Source organism: Dermacentor variabilis, chromosome 4 (genome assembly GCF_050947875.1).
Source record: "Dermacentor variabilis isolate Ectoservices chromosome 4, ASM5094787v1, whole genome shotgun sequence".
In the NCBI taxonomy this organism is placed as follows: Eukaryota; Metazoa; Arthropoda; class Arachnida; order Ixodida; family Ixodidae; genus Dermacentor; species Dermacentor variabilis.
This window is the reverse complement of record NC_134571.1, coordinates 59,836,159-59,860,915: the sequence shown is the minus strand read 5'-3', so window position 1 is coordinate 59,860,915 and position 24,757 is coordinate 59,836,159. Positions and strand designations below refer to the sequence as shown.

Here is a 24,757-nt window from a genome sequence, read left to right as displayed (position 1 = left end):
AAACTTCTTAATCTCGTCTGCCCACCTAACTTTCTGCCGCCCCCTGCTACGCTTCCCTTCCCTTGGAATCCAGTCCGTAACCCTTAATGACCATCAGTTATCTTCCCTCCCTCTCCCTCTCTCTCTATCTTCCCTGATGGTTGCTAAAGAAGAGACTAAAGTCTGTCGTTCCTGCGTATTGCGGAGCCGGCGCAAAATGTGTGCGTTAGTGTCTCGGGTACGTGGCAGCTGTGGCACTCTGGGCTGCTTTCGCTACCGAATGTTACAAATTTTTCAATAAGCTGTATTGATGACGCGTACGTCGCGCAGACGACGGGGAGCCTTCTGAATATTCCCAGCAGTGCCGGCGTAAACTTTGCAGACTTGCATGAGCGATGTGTACTACGATATCAGCTAAATATTGCATATGCCTTGCGGGCCTCTAGATATATATGCCTATGCTGAGTTCGCATTAATAGGGTTTCTGAAGCTGCATATATATATATATATATATATATATATATATATATATATATATATATAAACAAAGACCATAATACTCTGTCCTTCCGTACAAAGCCTGCGGCTCCGGTAAAGCACTCGGATGACACGTAGCCGCTATGTAGCAGGCTTGCCGTTCGGAGGTGTGTGGAAAAACTACTGTGCTTCCTGGGATCAACTGGCCTGCATGGGCGCCTGTTCTACACCATCATCTTGTGCCTGCTTGCCTGCGGGCTGGACGGTTGGCTGGCTTGCTCGTTTTGTTTCGTTTTACGCTGTCGTACACGTGCCTGTTATGCTATATCTTTATCTCCCTTCTCCCGTTGTCCCCCGTGAGCATCAAACGAGAGGCTTTCCCCTGAATAATTTTCTTGCCTATCCGCTATCTCTCTCTCTCTCTCCCTCTCTCCTTCAAAGCTGCTTTTTCGTTGACAGGCAGCATCATGGGACGGTCTCGTCCGGTGACTGCACTATAGTGCAAATCTACCAGTTTGTTAGAAGAAGAACAAAACGAACAGGGGAAATGAAAAGAAAGGGAGAAAAGGCGTACGAATGTGGCAACAAAAAACTACAGGCGTAGTAGACGCTCTTGCAGCATCGATCAGTTCTTCTGGGCACGTGCGAGCCCGGGCTGCTCTTTTCTCCCTCTTTTTTCTTTTTGTTTATTCTCTGCTTTCTAGTCGTCCCCTGTACGTACGCGCGAAGCCTGTATCGATCCCCTAGCGGCTTTGCGTTGAGTACAGCGACGGACACGAGGTAAAAGCCCCGAAGCGGCGCCGTCAATCTGGGCGTCACACGCCGCGGACGCGTCACAACTTTGCACTCTAGCGCAATAAGTTCGAGGAAGATGCCGCTGCGTAGCGCGTCGGTGGCAATGCGTACAACGTGTAAACGTGCGCTTGTCCGCTGCCGCTGGCGATCTTTTGTTTCTTTTTTCTAACAGGTGGCGCTGCGAATGCTTGCCCGAAGAGGAATGCGCTATAAGAGCGGGAAAGCTTCTGCTGTGTCTACTGCGACAAAACACGCATAATGGCCCGGTTGCTTCGTAACTTGTAAAATAAAAGTGAATTGCTGCGTTGTGCATAAATAAAACTCGGGCCGGTGTTTCTAGAATGTATACTAGCCGGCTTATAGAGTGCGTTTTCTGCTTCAGCGTCAGTTTCGCTAGGTTCGCTTAGCAGCGAGGGCAACGCCACATATTTAGTTGGTAGATCGACGAGACGCAGCAACTGTGCAACATTGAGGGGAACGGCGAAAGAAAAAAGAAAGAACAGGTGTAATTTCAAGCTATAACGTAGTGATTGCGCGCTCACTTTTTTTTTCCCCGGCTCACCAGAGCAGCGTTTTCCCAGTCCAGCACTCTTTTGTGGCTAACATTCACAAAATATTGAGCCACGTTCTTCCTTTTCCTTTTTTTTTTCTTCTTTCCTGCCTTTGAAGACACATCACTGCCTCAAGGGCGGTCTTAAAGACCACGTTAAACCTGAGTCGGGACAAGCTCCTCGACGAGCAGGACGTTCTCGGAGAACCGCGTTATTCTACCTCTGCTGCGCGCACTACTGAGCTACTTCTAATGCTGTTGGGAAATGCATGCAGGCTTCAGTGACAACCTGTAAACTATTACCCTGCTAGTGCGTTTCACCTGTGTTTGTGTTTGTACCCTTCTTTGTTTTGTTGCTTTTCTCTCATTTTTCATCGCTCATCATACATTACATCTGGTGTAGCCAGGCCAAGGCTACCCTATCAATTTTTATTAAACCATATATATATATATATATATATATATATATATAGATTCGTTGCTTTATTTACTTGTCCCACGTTTTCATGGCATGTCGCCATATTCCTCATGTGTCTCACAACTTTTCAATGGTGAGAAAACTTACAAACTAAGTTCACCTCGGTGGATTGGCCCTTGCGGACATTCCATGCTTCCATGCGCCCAAAGTGAACTCCCTGATTTGTATGCGCAGTAGGATACGCAGATGGTGAATAAGGCGCCTGCTAAAAACGGCCTTTGTGTATTTGTGTGCAGTGAGGGTACCGAAAACATATCTGATATAGCACCGGTTGTTGTGCACCGTACAGAAATGGTTCTCGTTCGCGAACTATGCTGTTGCCGAAGACCTACATCTCTTATTTGTTGGACTGCGAACGACCACGCTGGGCAAATCACGTTGGCGCTCCAAAATTAGTTTCTCTTTAGTGCATTTCCGTGCACCCGAATCATCATATACGTGAATATGTCAGTTCTGTCTACATTGGAAGTCCACGAGAAAGAAGCTACTCCTCCATTGTACGGAAACGCGAGAAAGCCGTTGGCGTGCTTCCGTGGTTGGTCGAGAGGAAATTTAGGTGACGTGCTTCTACAGCGGCTAATCAGCTCGAATTCGCTCTGCCGAGGCATACTCTAGCATCCCTGTTGACATGCTTTGAAGTCGTTTTTTCCAACTAGCGTGGGAGGCAGTGCAGAATGACTGCGGAATATGCCGTTCTTGTTTCATAAGTGCATTGTAAATTGGTGTAGAAATGAAATTCCCCGTCTCCTTGTTACACCCTCAAAGCGCGAAGTTCATTTGTCATTTGGCTTCTCTTGCTGTACAAGCTATCTGATGTGTGTGAAAGGGAAGACACCTGTATCCAGTGTAGATATCGTGATGTCAGATATATCTAGGATAACACTAACAAACCTATGCTGTTTTCGTAAAGTACACATGCTGCACTTCAAGATACAGGTGAAATTCTTTCAACTGCCCGTTAGTGAAAAGTGGTACACAGATGTCTTAGTGTCTCATGGACCTATTCTCGTTTCCATTAAGGAACTCTCGAAGGTTCGCAGCGCTTCCTGTAAGTGTTCAGTAAATACTGAACATAGACAAAAGTGTCAAGTGGAGACATCATAGACCTGTAGTTAGCATTGGAACTACGGAAGATCTAGGCCGCTGGTCGCAACACTTTTATTAGGTCCTAGGGTGGAACAAGAGGCAGGGTTCGAACTTTATTTTGACCTAATATATTTTTATCTGCCAGTGTTGAACCTGTGTAGTTGTGCAACCCCACTGTTCTCACTCAGAAGCCCCCTTCCTGCATCATTTGGACTACACGGCTTTAGATACCGCTACCTGACCTCCCTCACTAACTACAAGACAGCATGTGATATGGTCTTGTTGTCGGTGCTTTATTTTTTTATCCTTTATTCAGAGATTTCCACACTTTGCCTGAAGGCCTTACAGCAGGTTCCTTCCGATTCCACTGAGTGGTTGTTTTTACAAAAGAATAACTCGCATGCAGGTTTGTCCTCGCCTGGTATATTCCTCAATTTTGGACGCGTGGTCAGCACACACAAATATACAAATTAGTCATATGATCCCTCAATAAATAAATAAATAAATAAATAAACCAATCAATCAATCTTACTAATTTCTAGTTTGTAAAAAAAACGACGTATGTTATTTACTTAAAGCAATCACAGAAAGCTATTTCAGTCTATTCCCTAACAACTGCGAAAGAACATTGAGGCACCATTTTTTTTTTTTCAGAGCCGCGTTGCCACTCCGGTCAGTGCCCTGTCGAATCAGGCCACTGACGATATAATTGCTTGTCTTCCGTCTATCTGTGCAGGATGGCCAGACCGCCCTTCACCTGGCCGCTGTCCACGTGCGGGAGGACATGGTGCGCCTGCTGCTCAACCGGCGCGCCGACCCGACCGTCACCGGAGGGGCAAGCACACTTTCTCGTCTTCTTCTGCTTGGGCTCTCACTATAGCGCAGACACTCTTCCATTTACCACGCAGCTTTTGACTGCTGCGAAAGATGCATTACGTTGCTGCATTATTTTCGCTGTGCCAAAATCTTCCAATGACGCTCTCTACTAACCGGAGGCTAGTAGGAATAGTCAACGTTACCGTCACTAAGTCGACGGTGTTCCTTAAGTACCAGTTAATTCACGTGTGCTAGGTTAGAGAGGAAGGGGGGGATACGATAAGACCTCTTGAGAGTTCTTGGTTTGGATCCCCTGCATGTATACCACTTCTCGCAATGACCTAAATTGTTCAGCGGCGTGTGTGAACGGGCTAGAAAGTGTGATTGGTGGACGAAATCTTTTCTTTAGCAATACTTTCTTCCCTGCCGCTCTAAATTGGGTGTCGCCACCGTTTACATTGTGGCATTGAGCCTTTAACGCTGGTGGAACTAGTGTATCGCTTCCGAAGCACGACCTCACATTACCTCTCTATCTGCACTGAGCGATCCTGCATTCGATACCATCAATGTCTCGTGTATAACAGGCTGAAAGGAAAACTCAGAGCCGTGACGTTACGTTATGGACCAGTGTTCTCAAGGCACACAGTGGCGGAAACAGGAACACAAAAGAAAGTCGAAGTTTCCGCCTTTGCTATTGCCATTGCTAACACTTTGCTATTGATAGCAATAGCAAAGTGTTAGACAAAGTAAAATTCATGGTTTTGTCGACCGTATGAATTGTAGCAATCGTTCCCTTACTAAATAAATTAACAAGCGTGGTGTCACGTGCGCGCAGACAAACGTGAAGAGATTTCACTCGATCACCGCGACCACTAGCTGGCACAACCAGTCGCAACGCTGGCATGACGCTGGCGTGATGGACAGCGCCGGCATCAGGCAGCGAATGCTTCCGTGCTGCTGATCGCCCAACCGCTTCACCGCGTCTCCGAAACAGGTTACGCGACCTCCAACACTGGGCGTGCGAAATGACAGCGCGCACGAAGCCACCAGCCAAGTCGGCTTGTCCTTAGGTCAGGACAGCGAGAAGCACGGAGCCAGTGTGGCTTTGCGCTCGCTGCAGCCGCCCTGTTTCTGTTTCGCGCGCTCTGATAGCCGAAATTCATTGTGTTACAGTTCCGCGGTTAATCGCACTTGTTCCAGATCCAAAAGTTGATATGGCTAGTGCGGATGGCTCGCTTCAATTTCCCAATTACGATGAGCCCACAAAAACTAAATGTTAGAAAAGTAACTAAACATACTGTTAATTAGCGACCAGTTGCCACCGACCCGTCACCCCGTGGTCGCCGCCACTGACGGAATGTCTCCGTCCTTTTATTAAAAATGGCAATTCCTAAATATTGTTTAAAGAGTTCGTAGAAACGTCCGATAGAAATGCAATCGCACGCACCATTAGGCGTCACCGCTCAATCACCGTAATTCCCCGGTACATGTATGAGCTCTAACCACACGGCTTCAAGCTCCTAAAGTTCGTTCTTTCTAGAAGGCGTTGGCATATGGCGTGTCAGTCGATTCTACTAATTCGTTTTGGCAACTTGTCGTTGTCACATTTGCTCGCATTTGCCGTATCACTGCAAGGTGTGCACGTGTGAACCTTTGCTGGTAAACACATGTGTACTGCGGAAAAGCAGAGATACGATTGCACGGGAACTAGCAGAGGCTGCGTATGTGAGAAAATTTGGAGACCAGTGTATCAACGTTCCGTGGTTGTTTCTTTACTAGAATGAGGTTAGTTGTCTTGCCCATAGGATGTGATTAAGCTTGGTGTCGTTTTCATGTAAACTTATTAGTTTACGATCTTGTGCGCATGCCTGAAGGTATGTGAAGCGAAGTATCGGGGAAAATATAAAACAGTTGCGGGAGTGTGCGCCTGTCCGTGTCTGTTCCTTGTCGGTGTCTTTATATCGCGCCTCAAAACCATTTCTAGCTATGCCAGGAATTTCATACACCAGAAGAAATGCCGCGTTTACGTGAACACCAGGGTGCAGAGCACTGTCGCATTCACGTAAGCGCGTTATTGATCTCCTGCAAATGTTTGAAAGCAACGGGACTAAGTGCCGTCGCATTCGTTTAAACGCGGTCTGTGTCACTCACAGTGTTCAATCCCAAACCCTTCTTGACGAAAGCTCCCGTGCTGCGCAGCCCAAGGGCCAGCTGCCTATTCACGTGCTGAGTGCCCGGCCGACGGGCGCGGCCATCGTCCCCTTGCAGCTGCTGCTCCGGGCTGGCGACAAGAACGTCCGCATGGTGCCCGACATGGTGCGTATCCCGATGCAGACCACACATTTTCTATTCCTATAGGGTGCTTTCTGTACATACGATGTCTCTATACACCACGAACAATTTGCGCAAATATACCGTCAAAGTTCCACGCGCAAAACGAAAGAGGGACGATTTCATGGTCTCAATGAACGAATCAATTAAATTAATTAATAGGTGATAAAATTTCGCCCAAAGGGGCAAAACTCCTTTTTATTTCTCTATGATATAGCAGCGGAAGAGAGAACGCCGTGCTGCCTCCGCCACGGAGTCGATTGAGCGGAACGTTGATGTGCGTGCGTGCGTGCGTGCGTGTGTGTGTGCGTGCGTGTGTGCGTGCGTGTGTGTGTGTGTGCGTGCGCGTGTGTGTGTGTGTGTGTGTGTGTGTGTGCGTGTGGGTGTGGGTGTGTGTGTGTGTGTGTGTGTGTGTGTGCGTGTGTGTGTGTGTGTGTGTGTGTGTGTGTGTGTGTGTGTGTGTGTGTGTGTGTGTGTGTGTGCGTGTGTGTGTGTGTGTGTGTGTGTGTGTGTGTGTGTGTGTGTGTGTGTGTGTGTGTGTGTGTGTGTGTGTGTGTGTGTGTGTGTGTGTGTGTGTGTGTGTGTGTGTGTGTGTGTGTGTGTGTGTGTGTGTGTGTGTGTGTGTGTGTGTGTGTGTGTGTGTGTGTGTGTGAAGGGGAAGTGGCGCTATTTTCTGCAGCCCTTGAGGGAGCACGACTCAGCGCCTGAACGTTGACGGTGCATCCGCTTTGATTCGTCGTTTATGCCGAGAAACGCCCTCCGCGTCCCTCAAGACCATCTAATCATCCCCATGCAAGCGGCGTGTGTGCCATTGATAGCGTTACATCGTGACGGTGGCGGCGCCGCGGCGCCAACGGCGACGAAGTGAACGTGCCTCGAACGTCTGTATAATTGCTGTCGCAGTAATAAGTAAATAAATAAATAAATAAATAGAGTCCGTGCATATGCGGTGAAGCAACTCATGGTTGCTTTGTTGCGTAAGACAATGAGAACTTACACAATGTTCTGAGATACTTCGTTGCCCAAATAATTGCGGAAGAAAATTGGAGGTATCGAAGTTAGGTGAAAACTATTCGACGAGATCTATGCAACGGCGAGATCTGCGGCAGCAAACGATTGTTACGCCTCGGTATGATGTGACGACACATTAGCGATTACACACGTTGAAATCCAGATGTTTGGGGGCCGATAACATCTGCTATCGCGAGGTATACTACAGACGGGGGAGTTTCTCAGGCTGATTCTTCGCCACTCCTCCTTGCTCACTAGAAGGACATAGCCGCAGCGTAGCCGTGGCAAGTAAAAAACAACTACCGACTTTCTCAGTAGTAGTGAAAACTTTATTGAAAATGTCCGGCGAATTGGGCGGGGTGGGGCCATGAGCACCCCAGCCTAGGTGACGGCCTCGAGTCCTTGGACTCGGGCGGCTTCCTCGGCGTGCCGGACGGCCCACAGTTGATCGGCGAGGTCGTGGCTGAGCAGGGCCGCCTCCCAACGCGCCCCTCGGTGCGAGACTGCCATTTCTATCCCGTTCGTCGGGAACTCCTGCTGAATCACAAAAAAATGCCGCAGGATGACATTCATTCAAAGCGGGAACCGCGAGGAACGCGTTACGATGAGTGAAGAAGGAAGAACGAAAAAAGTATCGTGACACAAAGTTTACTTTCGGGAAAAGGGGGGCACCCCCTCAGAACGGTATTTCGGGCAGATTGGCCTCGTCGTAATTGAGAGGGCGGCAGACGCCGAAATCGGCAGCTTGGTGGAAGACGCAGCGGCACTCGTCCACGCACCTGAACCCTGCGACGCCGCCGCAGTTCTCACCACACTCGGCCCGACCTTGGGAAGTAAACGAGGTCACTACACTGCCCTGCCCCGCCAGCAGCGTGACCATCAGCAGACAGCGCACCAGCGACATCAAGGAAGGCGCCATGGTAGACGAAGAGGCAATTGCGGAACGCTCCTAGCAGTCAGGTCAAATCCGCTTGTGAAGACGAGCGCCTGAAAGCGTACAAGAGGTTGTTTGCAGTGGGCCAGTGAGCAATTGAAGCAAGGAACATTGGGCCATACATAGCATACGTGGCTGCGCGGTGAAATGTAGATGTAAGACGCCACGAGACGTCGTAACGCGATGATAACACGATAATTGGATCACTTTCTTTGTGTCTGTTTGGTCAAATCTTACATAGGGTTAAGGAATATACGACCTCATAAAGGCTCTGCACGTCAGGTGCCTTACTCTGGTACGAGTGCAATCCGATCTCGCCCTCAGACAAGTTGCCTTTTCTGATGCGATTCGACATTTGGTTTGTTGGTTGGTTGGTTGTTCCTCAGTGAAACGACGCAACCCACTCTGGAGGAGAGGCCATGATTCGGGTGGTACAAAGGTAAAGAACATTCCTTTTAATTAAGGAAATTTTTTGACACAAAATTAGTAACTTGTAATTGTAAAACGACATGTTAACTGAAGTATATAGTAATTAAATAGTACAGTAAATAAATATGTGAACGCAAATAAAAAAGGAAAAAGAGAAATGTAACAGGTAATTATTCTTGCCTCGGGCTGAAAATTGAAGAAAGCATCACAAACGTTCCCGTGGATAAAATCTTGTTTGGTAGCACCAAATAAAAAGACTACTGGAAGAGTCAAATTCAAGCCAAGTCTTCGGAAGAGTTCCTCCAAAAATATTTTTTTTCCTTGAGTAGGAAGCCGGCGACGTGCTATAAGGAAATTTTGTAAAGATTCACTCTAATAGAAAAATAGACACAAGGTGACAAAGCGAGAACTAAAAGGAAATTTTGCAGATATTCACTCTAATAGCAGAATAGACACAAGGTGATAAAGCCAAAACAAACCTGACAAGGTCTAAATGTTTAGTGGGAGGAGCCGTCAACGTGGTATCGTAATTGATACTTCAGACTTTCTAGTACAGCACCCACGGGCTGCCCCAAGGGAAATGTATGTGCGGAAAATCAAAGGCGGACAATGAAGATTTGGGAAAGTTATTTGCAGTAGCAAATTTTTCTTAATCGCGCCGCGGAGACAAACGCCGACGTTGGTTAAATACGAATTGCAGGGCCGTTACGGGATGCTACTGCGAGTGCATGCGCATACTCATTTCAGACAAAACCTTAGTATTGAATTTCGTTCCTCTTTCATCTTCCCTAACTGAAAATAAAACCAAAGACGTGCGTTCTAAACGCCACCGAGACACGTTTTTTCGCTTTCTAACACCGCCCTGAATGCCTTTGAGTGTTCACGTGATATGCAGACGAAAACAAAGCTGGATTACATTGCTGGTCCTCTCGTTCGAGGAATTCTAAGGTGCATTCTTCCAAGAAGTAATTAGGCACGTATCTTCTGCGTACACTCACTCAACACTGAAAGTCGACAGGGTTTGGTGCAGCCTCTTTCTCTGTGCCTTTTAAGTCTCTCTCTCTCTCTCTCTCTCTCTCTCTCTCTCTCTGGCCTTCTATTGTTTCTCTCTTTTTCGTCGACAGATAAGCGCCTATTCATTGCAATTTTCGAGTCGATAGGTTTCGCGTAGAAGTAGTACGCTCCTGCAAATTCCTTGATTTGTCATGCCTTCTCGGTGTTCGCGAGTACATGGCCACCATTTCGAAGCAGAAGTTTCAAGCGACCCGCAATTTGTACAACGCGACACGTTGCTCATGGTCGGTCTAGGAGCACGTCGGTGATATTAAGGTCAACGCTGGTGCTAGTGGTTTGGCGGAATTCCTAAGGCGAGAGCTAATATGGCGGACTGGTTTCGTTTGACAAAATCGCGATGCTTCACCTTTAGGCTATCACATCATCATCGCCATGAAAAAGACATTTTGCAGATTCAACGCACATTTTTGGAATCTATGTGAATAGAAGCTTCCGTAAAGTGATTCTATGTATTGAATAAACATTACTTTGACAACCAGGCGCGTGTTGTTGTAGTTGGGGGAGGGGGGCTCTTTATTCCGGGAAATCGAGGCTCCCTGCCTACAGCCTGGCCCTGTCTACCAGCCGAAGCTTATTCTCACGGTACTGGTACGTCAGCAGAGCCGCCCACTGGTCTTCTGATGGTTGCTATGCTTGAGGTGTCTTCGGGTCGCTTGTGCAACACCATACCACGTGGCAGAGGGTTTGTGCGAAAACACCCGTGTGGTTATATTTAGGTGCACGTCAAAGAACCCCAGGTGGTCCAAATTTCCGGAGTCCCCCACTACGGCGTGCCTCATCATCAGATAGTGGTTTTGACACGTAAAATCACATCACTTAATTTTGTTAAGGTTAATGAGATGCTATAAATGTGTCCGTTTCATTCCCGCGTCTTTGGCGCGAGGTAAACCGGCGCGCGCTTATGTGCTCTCGCGCACTCCTGCTACGCAGTCTGAAAACTTTTACATTGGCTCGTATTCTCTTCACTTCTTCTTATTTATTTTAAACGCACTGCTGCCTGCTTCTTGGTCAATTCCTCCGTTGTGTTTGTGCATCACAATACGGAAATCATAATCAGGAAAACGCGACGATCATGTCAAAGAGCTATAGTTGGCTTTAGCGCGGTTGGACTATACGTGTGATTGGGGCCAAATGGTTGGGAAAGTAGGTATAAAAAGTTTAGAAAGGTTTCTTGTATTTAAAGAAATGTGCTCTTGGTGACGCATATTTGTTGCACTGAGGATATTTAAGCGTCATTTGTTTTGTCCCAAGTAATTTCGCAGGAAACAAAGAAATCAGCCTGGACATCCGTAACGGTAGTTAAGGTGGTATACTAGTGCTGTTCTGCGCGGAAGATATTCGTCAAGACAGCAGCCATGGTCAGATAAGCTTTATTCGGTTGTGTAGTCGCATCAACATTGCGGCGCCTTTTGAACCGCTTTTTCTCGGGTCGCTCAACGCACGTAGCAGTGCGCGGAATCGGTTTATTGACTTACTCTTGTCTGTTGGGGCATTTGCGATCTGGAAAGAGGGATCTGGTTCTGCAGCTTTGAGAGGACGACCACAAAGGGCCACGTACCCCTTGCTGTTGCGGCTGCTTGCGCGTATCATTGGATATTTGAACAGCAAACTTGTGGTTCTCGGGAAGGAAGAGTTTCTTCGACGTTGGTTAACCCGCTTTGTGACAATTGGGAACAATCGTGGGCCGTTGCTCATGCTGCAGTATTAGAGGGACTTGTGTACTGCACACCACTTTTGCGTTCGCGACGGCTTTCTTCGTTTGCAGTCCTTGAAAATTCTGTGAGTGCCGGTAACCATTCTATTCCTGGACTATCCTTCAAGCTCTAGTGTGCAATATGAACTTTTGTAGTATGTTCATTTCTATTAGTAGCCTTTAGGAACTCTGTTTTCGTGTCTCTTGTCATGTCACTGTCACGAATTGCTGACCTCTCTCGATTCAATATGTGATGTTAAGTCTATTAAACTTCTCTTTCCGCCACAGTCAGAAACAAACGGGTGGGTTAGAAAAGACAGTTTTTCGTTAAAAGAAAGACCTAGCCTCTCCACCACGTCGCGGTCCCGTTGGACTGCCCATAGTTGGTACTTAAAATTGGGAGGGCGAAGGGCAGCCTCCCACTTGGACGACGTAAGATCTTCGTCGCCCCGCAACGCGGGGCACCGCCAGAGCATATGATCTAAGGTGGCAAAGTCTGAGCAAATGGTGCAAGGTGTCTGACGTATCTGCAAGGTGTCTGACGTGCAAGGTGTCTGACGTAAAAGGGCGGGGCTAGGGTATGCCCCGACTTGCAAGAGTCTCAGTGTCATTGCTTGAGGCCTGTTCAATTTACTGTGCAGCACCTTTTTAGCAAGGGTGCTAAAAAGGTGCCAGTAAATAACACGCATTTCAGTAGTCAAACCATCTGAATTTAAGTAACCAACAGTGTTACCATATGTTAGCTAACCACCAAAATTATAGTAGAAATGTCTTTTTTGCTGTTTTAATGTTTGCCTAGCCACGTAGATTATATGTAAAAACATTATTTTATGTCCCGCAATGAAAAAGATAGCAAGAACCACCTGCTATAGATACCTAAGAAATCAGTTAACACACAACTGCTGACATTCTCACTGGCAAAATGCCGCAGGACGACATGCATGCAAAGCTGAAACCGCGATAAATGCATGATTATGAGTGAAGAAAGAACATAATAATGTTGTTATACGAAGTTTATTTTTGGAGCAAGAGCCTCGGTGCCCCCTCAGAACATCACTTCAGGCAGGTAGCTCTCGTTGAACATGTGCCCCAGGCAAACGCCGTAGTCGCTGGCTGGGTAGAAGACGCAGTGACACTCAGCCACGCACATGTAGCCTACGAAGCCACCGCAGTTACGACCGCACTCGACCAGACCGTCGGGGGTTAACGAGGTCACGACACCGCCCTGCCCCGCGAGCAGCGCGGCCATCAGCAGACAGCGCACCAACGACATGGAAGGAGGAGCCATGGTGGACGAAGAAGCAAGCAGAACGCTGCTAGCAGTCAAGTCAAACCGGCCTGTGAAGACCTGCGCCTGGAAGCGTACGAGAGATATAGTTCGCAACGGGCCAGTGAACCGACTGAGGCGCGAGCAAAGTGCATGCGTGGACGGTGAAGTATAGCCGTAAGACGCAACGTTGCAACGTGATTTTATAATCCGAGAATGTCGCAAGCCCCTGAATCAAAGGAATCCACAGTGTAACTAAAGCAGCTTATCTTTTTTTTATTTCTGCCTTAGTGAAATCATAAAAAATGTCAACTAAACCACCCCATAACGCTCCTGGCATAAATGGCAGGAGCGTTATGACATAAATGGCAATCCAATAAATGTTGTCTGGCGTAAATGCAGTCCAATAATAGCCGTCATACACGTGGTCTTTTGCGCTGCAATACGACACTTAATATTGGTATTCCTCCATCTTTCGCATTCCTCTTTTACTGAAGAGAAAACCAACAAAGTCGTGCGTTCTAAACATTTCCGGCCCGTGTTTCGCTTTACAACGCACTCCCTAAAGCCGGTTATTGCACACGCGATTTGCACGTGCAGAAAAAGCTGGCTTGCGTTGCTGGTCATCTTGTTTCACGAATTCTAGTATGCCGATAGGTAATTATGCACGTATCGTACATGCGCTCAACACGACAAGTCAGCAGGATTCGGCGGCGTTATGCATAAAGCAGCCTCTTTCTCAGTTCCTTCTTTCTCTTTCTTTCTCTTCATCCGCTTCTTTCTTTTTTGTCAGCAGGTAGCCTCCTCCTCGTTTGCATTTTCGAGTCGATCGGTTTCGTGTAGATGTTGGACGTTCTCGAAAATCCTTTTATTAGTCACGCGTCGTAGGTGTTCGCGAGTGCATGGTCACTACTTGGGAGCAGGCGTTTCAAGTGTCGCGAAATTCGTAGAACGTTGTTTGCTTGATCGTGCTTGGTCTAGGAGCATGCTGGCGATATGAAGCTCACCGCTAGCACTAGCGGATAGGCGAAATTCTTGAGACGAGAGTTAACATAGCAGACTGGGTTCATTTGAGAGGGGCGCGACGTTCCACCTTTTGTCGCTCACATCATGATCACCATGAGAAAAAAAAGGTAGGGGAGGGGGGGCGGCAACACTTACCACGACAAGAGGAAACAAAACGTTGGAAGAATCAACGTGTGTGCTTGGAATTCTCGCTGGCGGGTAGATGATGGTGATGACAATAATCCTCCGCTATGACATGTACCCACTACAGTTGCTATAGGTCAAGAATCAAGCGTTCCCATAACGCGAAATAAAATCGAGAAATGCTATACAAAGAAAACTTTCAAAGTAATAGTGCTAGCAAGGTGCTAGGAAATAACGCGTGATTCAGTAGTCAAACCATCTGAGCATAAGCTACCAAGAAGTGTTAATTAGCGTATTTTAGTTAATTACAGAAATTAGTATCGAATTGTTTTTCTGGCTGCTAATGTGCGCCTAGCCACGTCGACTACATTAAAGAACGATAAAGTTCCATATATGACTGTTCCGTTTTTTAAGTGTGTTCCGCGAGAGAAAGAAACACCGGGTATATTAAAAGAAAACAGTTAAAACACAACCACTGCATTTCTCCGCCACAAAAGTCAACAGGATGGCATGTTCTCGAAGCGGAAACCGCGATGAAAGCGTTGTGATGAGTGAAGGAAGGAAGAACAAAGGAATGTCGTGACACAAAGTTCATTTTTGGGGAAAGAGCGGTGGCCTCTCAGAAGAACTTCAATTCAGGCAGGTTCGTCTCGTTGAATATGAGCGGTAGGCAAAGGCCGAAGTCGCTGCTGGGGTAGAACACGCAATGACACTCGGCCACGCACATGAGCTGCACGAAGCCGCCGCAGATATTACCACACTCGGACATACCGTCCGAGCTGGCCGAAGTCAGTACACCGCCCTGCCCCGCGAGCAGCGCGCCCATCAGCAGACAGCGCACCAACGACATGGAGGGAGGAGCCATGGTTGACGAAGAAGCAAGCCGAACGCCGCTAGCAGTCAAGTCAAACCGGCCTGTGGAGACCTGCGCTACAAGAGGTTGTTCGTGATGAGCCAGTGAACCTATGCCCAGGAAATTTGGACATGTGCCCACGTGGCCAACTTGTCGAACTTCACGGTAATGCACTAGCGTGACTCAACTGGCAGCATTTTTAAAAATCATATTTCAGAAAGGCTGCCTGAATTTCAACAACTTTCCATTAGCAACATCGAGGTCAGGCCCTTTAAACAACGCGCGCATTTACGACACTTATTCGCAAATTGCCTGCTGCGTTACAGGAGTGTTCGTATCCTGATCAAATTTCTGTCATAACGTAGCAAAGACGTTGCGACCAAGTGCCGTAAATACGTATGTTAATAAAAGGGCGTAAACTCTCAACGTTGCCGAATGAAAGTTGTTGAAATTCGGGCGGCCGTCTGAAATTTCATTTGTTGGAAATACTGCCCATATTGAGTTACACTGATACAAGGCGGTCAATTTGTACAGATATCCGAAGCGACAATCTCCAAAATTACTGTACATGACTGTACATGAATGCGTGGCTGCATGGTGACAATGTTGATATATGACACGATGTTGCAACGCGGATGTATTATCCAATGTCGAAACCCCTGGAGCCAAGAAATGCGCATGGTAATTAAAGCACCTTCTTTGTGCTTCTTTGGTTAAAGCTCAGAGGAGGTAAATTAATACGACCCCATAAGGCTCTGAACTTGAGGTGCCTTGCTTTGGCATGGCATCATACAAGTGGCGTTTTCTGCTTTGATTCGACACTTAATATTGAATTTCCTTCATGTTTCTAGCTCTCCCCTTACTCAATAGAAAACCAGCAAAGACTCTTCGTTCTAAAAATCATCAGCAAGTTTTCTTTGGGAGCTTCATCCAGCTTGCGATATGTCTCTCTGTCTGCATGTTTTTTCGTATCTAACTCTCCAACTTGGGTCACTGGTATAACGGGTAGAGCATCGTGCTGCTGTAGGGAACCAGTTTCGGAACCAACCGTCGGACCAACTGAGATGCGACACTGAGTGTGTGACACTGGTTACGCGCCGCTCTTTAAGGAACCTCTTTCACGCTACCTTTGGTCACTGGCTATGTGCAGTGGCCCATACTCAGTGACCCCCTTTTACGACAACTTGGGTCATCGGATAGCCCACGGTCTAATGGGTACAACACCAGGCTGCTGTGCTAAATGAACCAGTCTCGGAACCAACCGTCGGACCAAAATGAATCACTTTGTATGTCACACTGGGTACGTATGTCACACTGGGTGTATGTCACACTGGGTATCACTCTTCAATGAGCCTTTTTCACGCCAACTTGGGTCCCTGGGTATGTGCCGCTGGGCATGGGCCACTCTTTGGCAGCAAAAAATTGCGGCAGAACCCATCCCACGATGACTGTCTACGGCAATGAGTTTAGCATTGAGTCAATATAGCGACACAATTTATTGCCACCGTCGAAACTAGTTATGTATGAGGCGTGCACTGTAGCGGGACTCCTCTTTCGTGCTTCCTTAAGAACACAGTGCCATCTAGCAGCGACGCCACGAAGCCTGCGCGTGGCGTCCGAAATGCACGGCGCGCCGATGCTTGCGAATGCTTAGAAATCTGGCAACCGGGCTCCTGGACACCCACCATTATCTACAAGGGCGCTGCCTTGAAGTCTGCGCGTGGCCTCCGAGACGAGAAGCGTGGCGCGCCGGTACCTCCGAACGCTAGGAATTGTTCCCTCGCTTGGCTGCACATTCAGTGGCACATACTCAGCAACCAAAGTTGGTGAGAGGTTCATTGAAGAGCGACACATACCCAATGCCTCCGTGGCTAAACTGGCTAAACTGAGCTAAACTGGCTAACCTCCCTGCCTTTCCTTCTCCACTTTTTCCTTCCTTCCGCTAGCACTAGTGGTTATGCGAAATTCTGAAGACGAGAGCATACATGGTAGGCTGGGTTCCCATTTGAGTGAAACGCGAGGCTTCACCTCCTGACTGTCACGTCATGATCCCCATGAAAAAAAAAGCAACACTTACCACGGCAAGCGGAAATACCTCTTCGAAGAATCAACGTGGAGGCTTGAAATTCTGGCTGGAGGGGTAGCGATGGTGATGAAATTGATCCTCAACTATGGCACGTATCCACTACTATTGACAGGTCAAGAATAATATGTTTCGAGGACAAGACATAAAATTGAAATATACTGTAAAATTTAAAAAATGTGCTAGCAAATTACGCGTAATTCAGCAATCAAACCGTCTGAATGTAATCTGTAAGTGTTTAAAAAACGAGAGAGAAAGAGCGGGTGCATTACAGAACGTAGTGAGTAGCGGGGAAAAAAAGAGGCTACACATTTCTTGCGCAGTACACTCCATTTCCTGCCTTTTCCTCGCGCAATGTCTCCGCAACCGAAGAAATTTAAGTACACTTGATATCCTCACGCCAAAAAGCATGCTGTACCATGGCGTTCTCTCAGCCACCCGGTTGACATTGGTTCCTCGCGGAGAAGCTACATATATATAGGCTGTTTCTTCGGCAGACGGCCATCTTGAACTCTTTAATAGAAGTGCAGGCATTCTTCTTTGGCCCTGCAAATTGCACCATTCAGTCGACAACGCGCATCCTTTCATTATTATTAATATTATTATTCTACAGTCAAACGGGCTGTGTTATGTCTAATTTGCGAGCAGTCGATTAGTTTTTGCGAACGTGTTCGACAATGCATCAGTGGGCCAACATCAAAGGAAAAGGAAGGGATGCCATTAGCAGCGTGACAATGTCTATGAAATAAAATAAGGATGGTCTATACATGGAGGCTGTGAGAGAGGAGGCGAGACATTAATGTTCATAAAGCTACAAAAATTAGGTGAGGCCATCTTGTAGGAGCGTCACACACTTTATTTTCAGAACGACCCCAATTTGTTTTAACGCGGTCTTCCTACCGTTTCTCCTTGCTATGAATCACTGCACTCGCCTTCGAAAACGGCCCACTCTGACACTCATGCAGCCTCTTGTTCAGCGAAAATCGTGTGTACGCTATAGAGTGCAAACTAGAGTCACCGCGCTGCTGCCGGCTGCCAACCACACACTAGACAAGGACGTGGCTCGCGAGTCCGTGGCGACGCTCGAAACAAACCAATCCCCGCGACCTGCTCGTTCTCTCTTCTCCCGGCGTTCGCCGCGCGCAGGACGGCAACATCCCTCTGTTCCTGGCCGTGGAAGCGGGCAACCACGGCGTGTGCCGGGACCTGCTGGGCGCCATGACGCGCGAGCAGGTCTGCTACGTGCACCCGGCCACGGGCAACACGGCGCTGCACCTGGCGGCGCGGCGCCGGGACCTGGACATCATGCGCTTCCTGGTCGAGTGCCAGAGCCCCGTGAACCACCAGAACGCCGAGGGTCAGACCCCGCTGCACGTTGCCGCCCGCGAAGGGGACGAGCAGGCCGTCAAGCTGTTCCACCACGCGGGAGCCAACCCGAACCTCATCGACCGCGAGGACCGCACGCCGTTGCACATCGCCACGCAGCTGGGTCACGTGGGCGTTGTCGAGCTCCTCATCGACAAGTACAAGGCGTCTGTGCACCACCGCACCAAGGTGGGTTTGCGCTCGTGCATGCGTGCATGTGCAGTGCTTGAACACGCCGCGTTCCTTGACAAATTTGTCTTTTGCGTGGCGACAGGCCTGTCCTCCAGCTTGCTCTGGATTGCTTACAAGCGCGTCTTGATTGTAAGGAGCTAAAGCACTTGAGCTAAAGCACTTGAGCTAAAGCTTCCTCTTAAGAGGAAGCTTTAGCTCGGGTGCTCCTATCTGAATACATGTAAAAGGAGAATTCGTTTTTCTCAGCAAACACTGCACCAAATTTGACGAGGTTTGTTGCGTTTAAAAGAAAAACTTAGAATCTAGTGATTGTTGGTCTCGCATTTTCGAGGTAGATCGTGAATTTTTTATTAAACATTGGCAAAAATCGAAAAGTTTCAAAAAACGGAACTATGAAGTTTACAATTTCGTAATTCATCAAGAAAAAATGATATCGCAATTCTGTGAATTGTATCTGATAGCACATCTAAAGCGGACAAATTTGACTTCTTACACATGAATCTCAAAAAAATTATTACTATGTAATTACAAATTTTACAGAACCCTCGTAAACAACGTAACGAATTCACGTAAGATGCAAAATGACATAAAATTTGTCCGCTTTGAATGATATGGATGTCGTCTACATAACCGCGATAGCTGTTCTTGATGCAGAGCTATAAATTTGTAAACTTCGTGCTTCTATTTTTTTTTCAAACTTCAAAATTTTTGAAAACCTTGTGAACAAAATTCAAACCCTAAATCAAAATTCTGCTTCCAACAGCCGCCAGAATTTAACTTTCTCTCTCAAATGCAACAAATTTCATTAATATTGGTCCAGGGGTTATTTATAAAAACGTTTTTGCGTTTTTACATGTATTTTGAATGGGCCGCGTCGGAGTTGGGCCCGAGTTAAAGCTTCCTCTTAAAGGCGAAGCTTAATCGTCCTCCATCTTTTCTTGTTATCTAAATAGGTTTAGTAATAGTGGGATCGTCAGTTTTGTTGTTTCTGTCGGACATCATTACAATAGATCTAAGACAGTGATCCGCAAGCTTCTGCTTTACGACACACGAAATATTTCGTTGGCTTTCTACACCAACAATAACATAATCAATGTATGACCTTGTAATGCTGGTACCTAAATGACGCTCTCTACTGTAATCATAAATAACATTTGAAGTCCAAATACTGCCAAAAAATTAAGGTAGTCTCTGACGGGCTTTTTCATCTCTAGCCTAATGTCAGTATTATGATCTCCAATAACGACCAGCTTCTTTTCATTCATGTATCTGTGAAAAAAGTGACATAATTCATTTAAAAAATACGTACATTCTTATTCGGGAGCCTGTATTCAGAGGCTTGCACAAAGGGTATAATCTGTTTATTTTGCACAAAAATACAGCGACCACTTCAGCGTGATCAAATGTTACATTTATCATACTAGACAGCCGTACATCCTTGACGAACACCATAGTGCGTACACCATAGTGCGCCCCGACATAGTGCGTACTGTGAATAACCAGACAGATGATAAACATTCTGTCTTGACATTGCTATGTTAACTTCTGTTAGCACTATAAGTTCATTAGGAACTAGTGAACTATTAACATGCCCAATTCATCCCAATGCCTGTTGGACTTCGTATGTTCACATGAAGTAAGGAGAGCTCTGGGTTTAACTTTGCTTCAGCTCTCCGCTGTGAAAACGAATTGAAACACGTACTCATGTTAGCTTTAGGAGATCTCTTTCAGTACCGATTTTAACTACCTGAGCGCCTTGTGCTATCCTGACCAATATTCTGCAATTTCTAATGCAGACATACTTGTACCCTCGCTGCGTGGCAGGCTGGCGGCACTGCCAAAACAATTATCTTTGAACCTTTGTCAGATTTTTATGTACGAATATACGCTCACTGCGGGGGCAGGGCACTTTGCCAGCTATTTATCTCTACGAGCTTGAGCGACAAACAGGACAATACTCGGTGCGATCTTATCCGGTCACGCTTTCAATTGATGCACAGCTTCGAAATCATGTCGACCTGGAGCAGGAAGTTGCATCTTCGTGTTAAATTCTGTCAAGATACGATAGAGTCCTTGGTTAGGTGACTCTGGTATGCCATGTACTTCTTATTGTTCAGCGGTTTCAACAGAATCTCGAAGTTTTTAATAGCCTTCGAACAACAATAGAACTGATGCGACGCCATGTCTGAACACTCTTTGGGCAGCCTAATAGAGCGCAGTGCATAAAAATGGCTTCTGCTACAGTAAAAGTGATCTTCCCTAAGAGCAACAAGAAAGTCAGTCCTGCAAACGGTGCTCCGCCAGACTGCAAGGCGGCATTCCTTGGCTCTCACTTTTATGTAGTTCAGGGTCTCGTGGTCCGTGACGTCAGCCTCGTTTCAACATGCAATGGTGAAGTTATCTTTCGCTGGCTTGGGCTTCACCTTGCTTCTTCGGCATGACGGGAGCAGAAGGTCAGGGATAACGTACCGTCGCCTAAGAGCAACAAGAAAGCCAATCCTGCAAACGGCTCCCGACCAGACTGCAGATAGACGTGCTTAACACCATCAGGCGCCCAGAGCCTAAAGTGCTGAGCAATAGTTTTAGAGTCCAAAAATACTGCGAAAAAAAAAACATTCTTTTTTCCACTGCATTGTGGCTGAAATCAAATCTGGTAAACAGTACGCGTGTGCGTTCGACTAGTGCAAGGTGTTGACAAAACTCCATGTTACACGGCTGTGCTAAAGGAAACGTTAAACTTTTTGCTGATGCCCTGGTCTCTAAATATTTGCTCCCAACAGTACGTATTTCCGGTGACGTCATCGACAAAATTCCTTTGAGTGTATAAATACTAATTCACAGAAAAGTGCACAGAGCGTCGTGACGGTATCAACTTTCCTCTACAAAGAGCACGCAATCAAAAAAGTATTAGAGGGACGCAAAATATTGCATTACCACAACTGCGAACGACGTTGTGAGTACGAATTCAAGTGTAAGCATTACCAACCTAGAAAAAGTACTCGCTAGTTGCGCACCAACAGGGCAATCTAGTGAGCGACATATTCTTCTTGCATTGTGCGGCATCAGGTCGTTGTTAATATTTAATATTTACGTTAATAGGTCCTTTCCTTCTACAGGATGGGAGCACCTTGATGCACATTGCTGCTGAAGCTGGAAGGCCGGAAACGGCCATGGTCTTCATGAAGAAAGGCGTCCCGTTGCACATGTCGAACAAGGTGAAGCAAGAACCGTAAAACGCTTTCTTTTATTTTTTCAAGCAATCCAGAAAATTGACGCAACGAACGGCTCTTTTCGTAGGCTGGAGCCAAGTGTATTCACACAGCGGCACAGAAGGGCTACGTGGACATCGTCAGGACGCTGCTACAAAAAGGGGAACACGTAGACGTCAAGACGAACGTAAGTTAGACAAGGACAAGCGCTTGTCCTTGTCTGTCTTCCTTGTGTCCGTGGTTTTATTTGCGCTAAACGTAAGTTAGGCGCAAGAATCTATATAAAGCTTTTCTTTATAATATATTCTGTTAAAGAACTATTACCTGAAAAAGTCTGTGGGCAGTACGTGGCTTGAAAAACTTGTGATCGCATAGTGTGGTGTTACTCGAACACCAAGGGCAGGAAGGTAGGATTTTCTTTGCTTGTTTGAAATATTCAGGCAAGCGATATCGTACCGTGTAATATAAGTCGTCAAGGGCGACATTTATGTGAGAATATTGTCAACTAGTAAGCTTTCTTGTATTAGAAAAAGGAAAAATAATCTGTTACGTGTTTCTTGCGGCAAGTTTTCTTACTTGTATTTATGGACTTTCACTATCGTTTTTTTTTTCGTTTTTTTCTGTCAGAATAAGATATAGCGATTGTCTGCATTAACCACTTCCAGACCTGTAAATGCTTGGCGATGGTGAGGTTGAGTGGTTCCAACCAATAAAACAATCTGGTACTCCCTTTAACAATCACTACTGATACTTGGTTACTGCATTCAAGAGGCAGAGAGACTGCGGATATCTCCCTTGACATGAACTCAGGGTTTTCAAAATGCGCTGTTAACCCATCGGTGATTCCAAGTTGAATCTACCTGAATTAGGGTTCCCAATTTGCCGTTTTCGTGCGTCTTATCACAGAAAGCTCGAAAACTGTCATCACCGCTATGTTTATTCCGCGCTACCTTTCCATATTGTAGCGGTGTCTTGTAATGCTTTCGAATGCATGAGTGTCATTAATCGTGCTATCTCGAGAAACACCCAATTCTACATCTTTATTTGTCCGCTCGAGACCACTCACCGAGGTTTGTTCTGTCTCCCCACTGACGCGTTCTCGAGATGTCCATCACGCTGCTTTACAAGAAAAAAAAAAGATGCAGCAGTCTAAGTCCTATATACCTGTAGTCACCTATATAATGTTCTAAGTTAGAGCCAAGTTTGTACATAGCTTTTAGCAAAGCAGAGATGCGCTAAGGGGGCATTGCTTAGGGCGTTGCCTGCGGACAAAATTCCGTGATGCTGACTCGCGTCCGTGCTGGCCTATACCGTGTGGTGCCTTGTGGGTACGCAGGACGGGCACACGGCCCTTCACGTTGCCGTGTCCGCGGGTCAGGCGCTGGTCGTCGAGGCACTGCTGGGGCACGGAGCACAGGTCCAGTTCAAGGCCGGACCCGTGAGTATATAGCCTACTCCTTCATTACTGACGCGTCTTTGATGTGGGGAACTTTTATCTAGCCCACAGAGTGACCGCGGACAGGACCTGACCACTTTCAGAATGCTGCTGTGTCATGTGCCTGCGTATATTGACTGTGAGCTATTACGGAACGCGGGAGTTGTCGCATAGAAAATTTTCTTCTCGCAGTCAGTGCACCAGCCATAGAACAGTAACGAACGTCTGTATAAGTTATCTGCACGACCGCCACGTTGTGCCTGTCAGTTCCCAGGCAGCGCACACTAACAAAGAAATACCTTTCTTTTTAACCACTCATCTGGCCTCAAAACTATGGGTGTGCGAATAGTGATTTTTGAAACCGAATATAATTCAGATAGAGTATAGTGTCAGAAGCAAATCGAATTGAATCGAATATCGAGTAGTTTTCGAATAATCAACAACCATTGTCACAATTAACATAAAACGATGTCCAAATCCTGGTATTCTTAAAGCTAGCATGTTTCTGTCATTACATAGCACGTTCTTTATTAAAAGCATAAAAGGAGCGTTATGAGCAAACAAATAGTTTCTTCGCATGCACAGATAGGACTCTTCAGAAAGTGCGAATGATCGCTGTATAGCCTGTAAAGTATGGCTACCTAATTGACATAGCCTGCTCCATTGCGGAAGTTCTCATGTTTTATGTCTGTACATGCCCGCGGGGGTGAAAATTCCACCTACTTTTGCTGCAGTTTTTTTTTTTATGTTTAATTGGGTGCATTTGATGTTTTGAAATATCCGAGAAGTATTCAAAAAATACTCGCATTTACGAATAATGACTATTTGATTCGATGACCGAATCGAATAGAGCAGTATTCGATTCGTTATTCGAAAATTTCAGATATTCGCACGCCCCTACTCAAAACCGTTTCAGTGGCTCCAACCGCATCACTCTGTCGTCATTTATTCACTGCTTCTTTCCATTTCCACCTTACATCCCAGAGAGTAAGTAAATACAGGGCTATAGGGCGCGCCGGCTTATGCCGGTAACCCATCTGCCCATTTGTAGTCGTTAAATGCCCACCGCATCCGTTTAACCTATAACGAGGCGCAGCTGGCTGAGGAAAGACGCAGCGATACTCGGGAGGCTGTCCAGGGGAGGACACGCCGCTAGCCTTGGACGGCATAAGGCACGTGGGCGTTATCAGGACTCCGACTCGAGTCGATCGTGTTTCCGCTGCGGTTGCTGCGCTTTGGTTCCTCCTTCGGCAAGTGCATTCATACTACGCTTCACTAAGTCTGTGCGGCGCTGTCGAAGCTAGAGCCGATGCAACCTACAATGCAAATTCAATGCACAAGAAGACAATACAACTATTGTAACCTGTGTATGTTCGCACATCGTATCGATGGAGCGTGTGTATGTTCACAGAACATGTAGGAACACCGACACAGCGAGAAAATGACACAAGCACGAGCTATGAACTGACTAGACAAGAAGTGTGCTTTGCTAATAAGTACGCTTTAGTTTTTCCCCAGCCTATACGTAGTACGTCTGCGCTGTAGCTGCTT

At 46.7% G+C, this 24,757-nt stretch overlaps 1 protein-coding gene across 1 annotated transcript in view; it reads left to right on the top strand.

The window, feature by feature from the left end:
* Positions 1-24,757, top strand: part of nompC (no mechanoreceptor potential C) — a 76,399-nt gene that overhangs the window by 30,449 nt on the left and 21,193 nt on the right. Inside the window, exons 3-8 of the mRNA XM_075689223.1 lie at positions 4,102-4,200; positions 6,381-6,497; positions 18,152-18,559; positions 21,679-21,777; positions 21,860-21,958; positions 23,108-23,209. Coding sequence (XP_075545338.1) covers positions 4,102-4,200; positions 6,381-6,497; positions 18,152-18,559; positions 21,679-21,777; positions 21,860-21,958; positions 23,108-23,209 — 924 coding nt within the window. The remainder of the gene's footprint in view (positions 1-4,101; positions 4,201-6,380; positions 6,498-18,151; positions 18,560-21,678; positions 21,778-21,859; positions 21,959-23,107; positions 23,210-24,757) is intronic.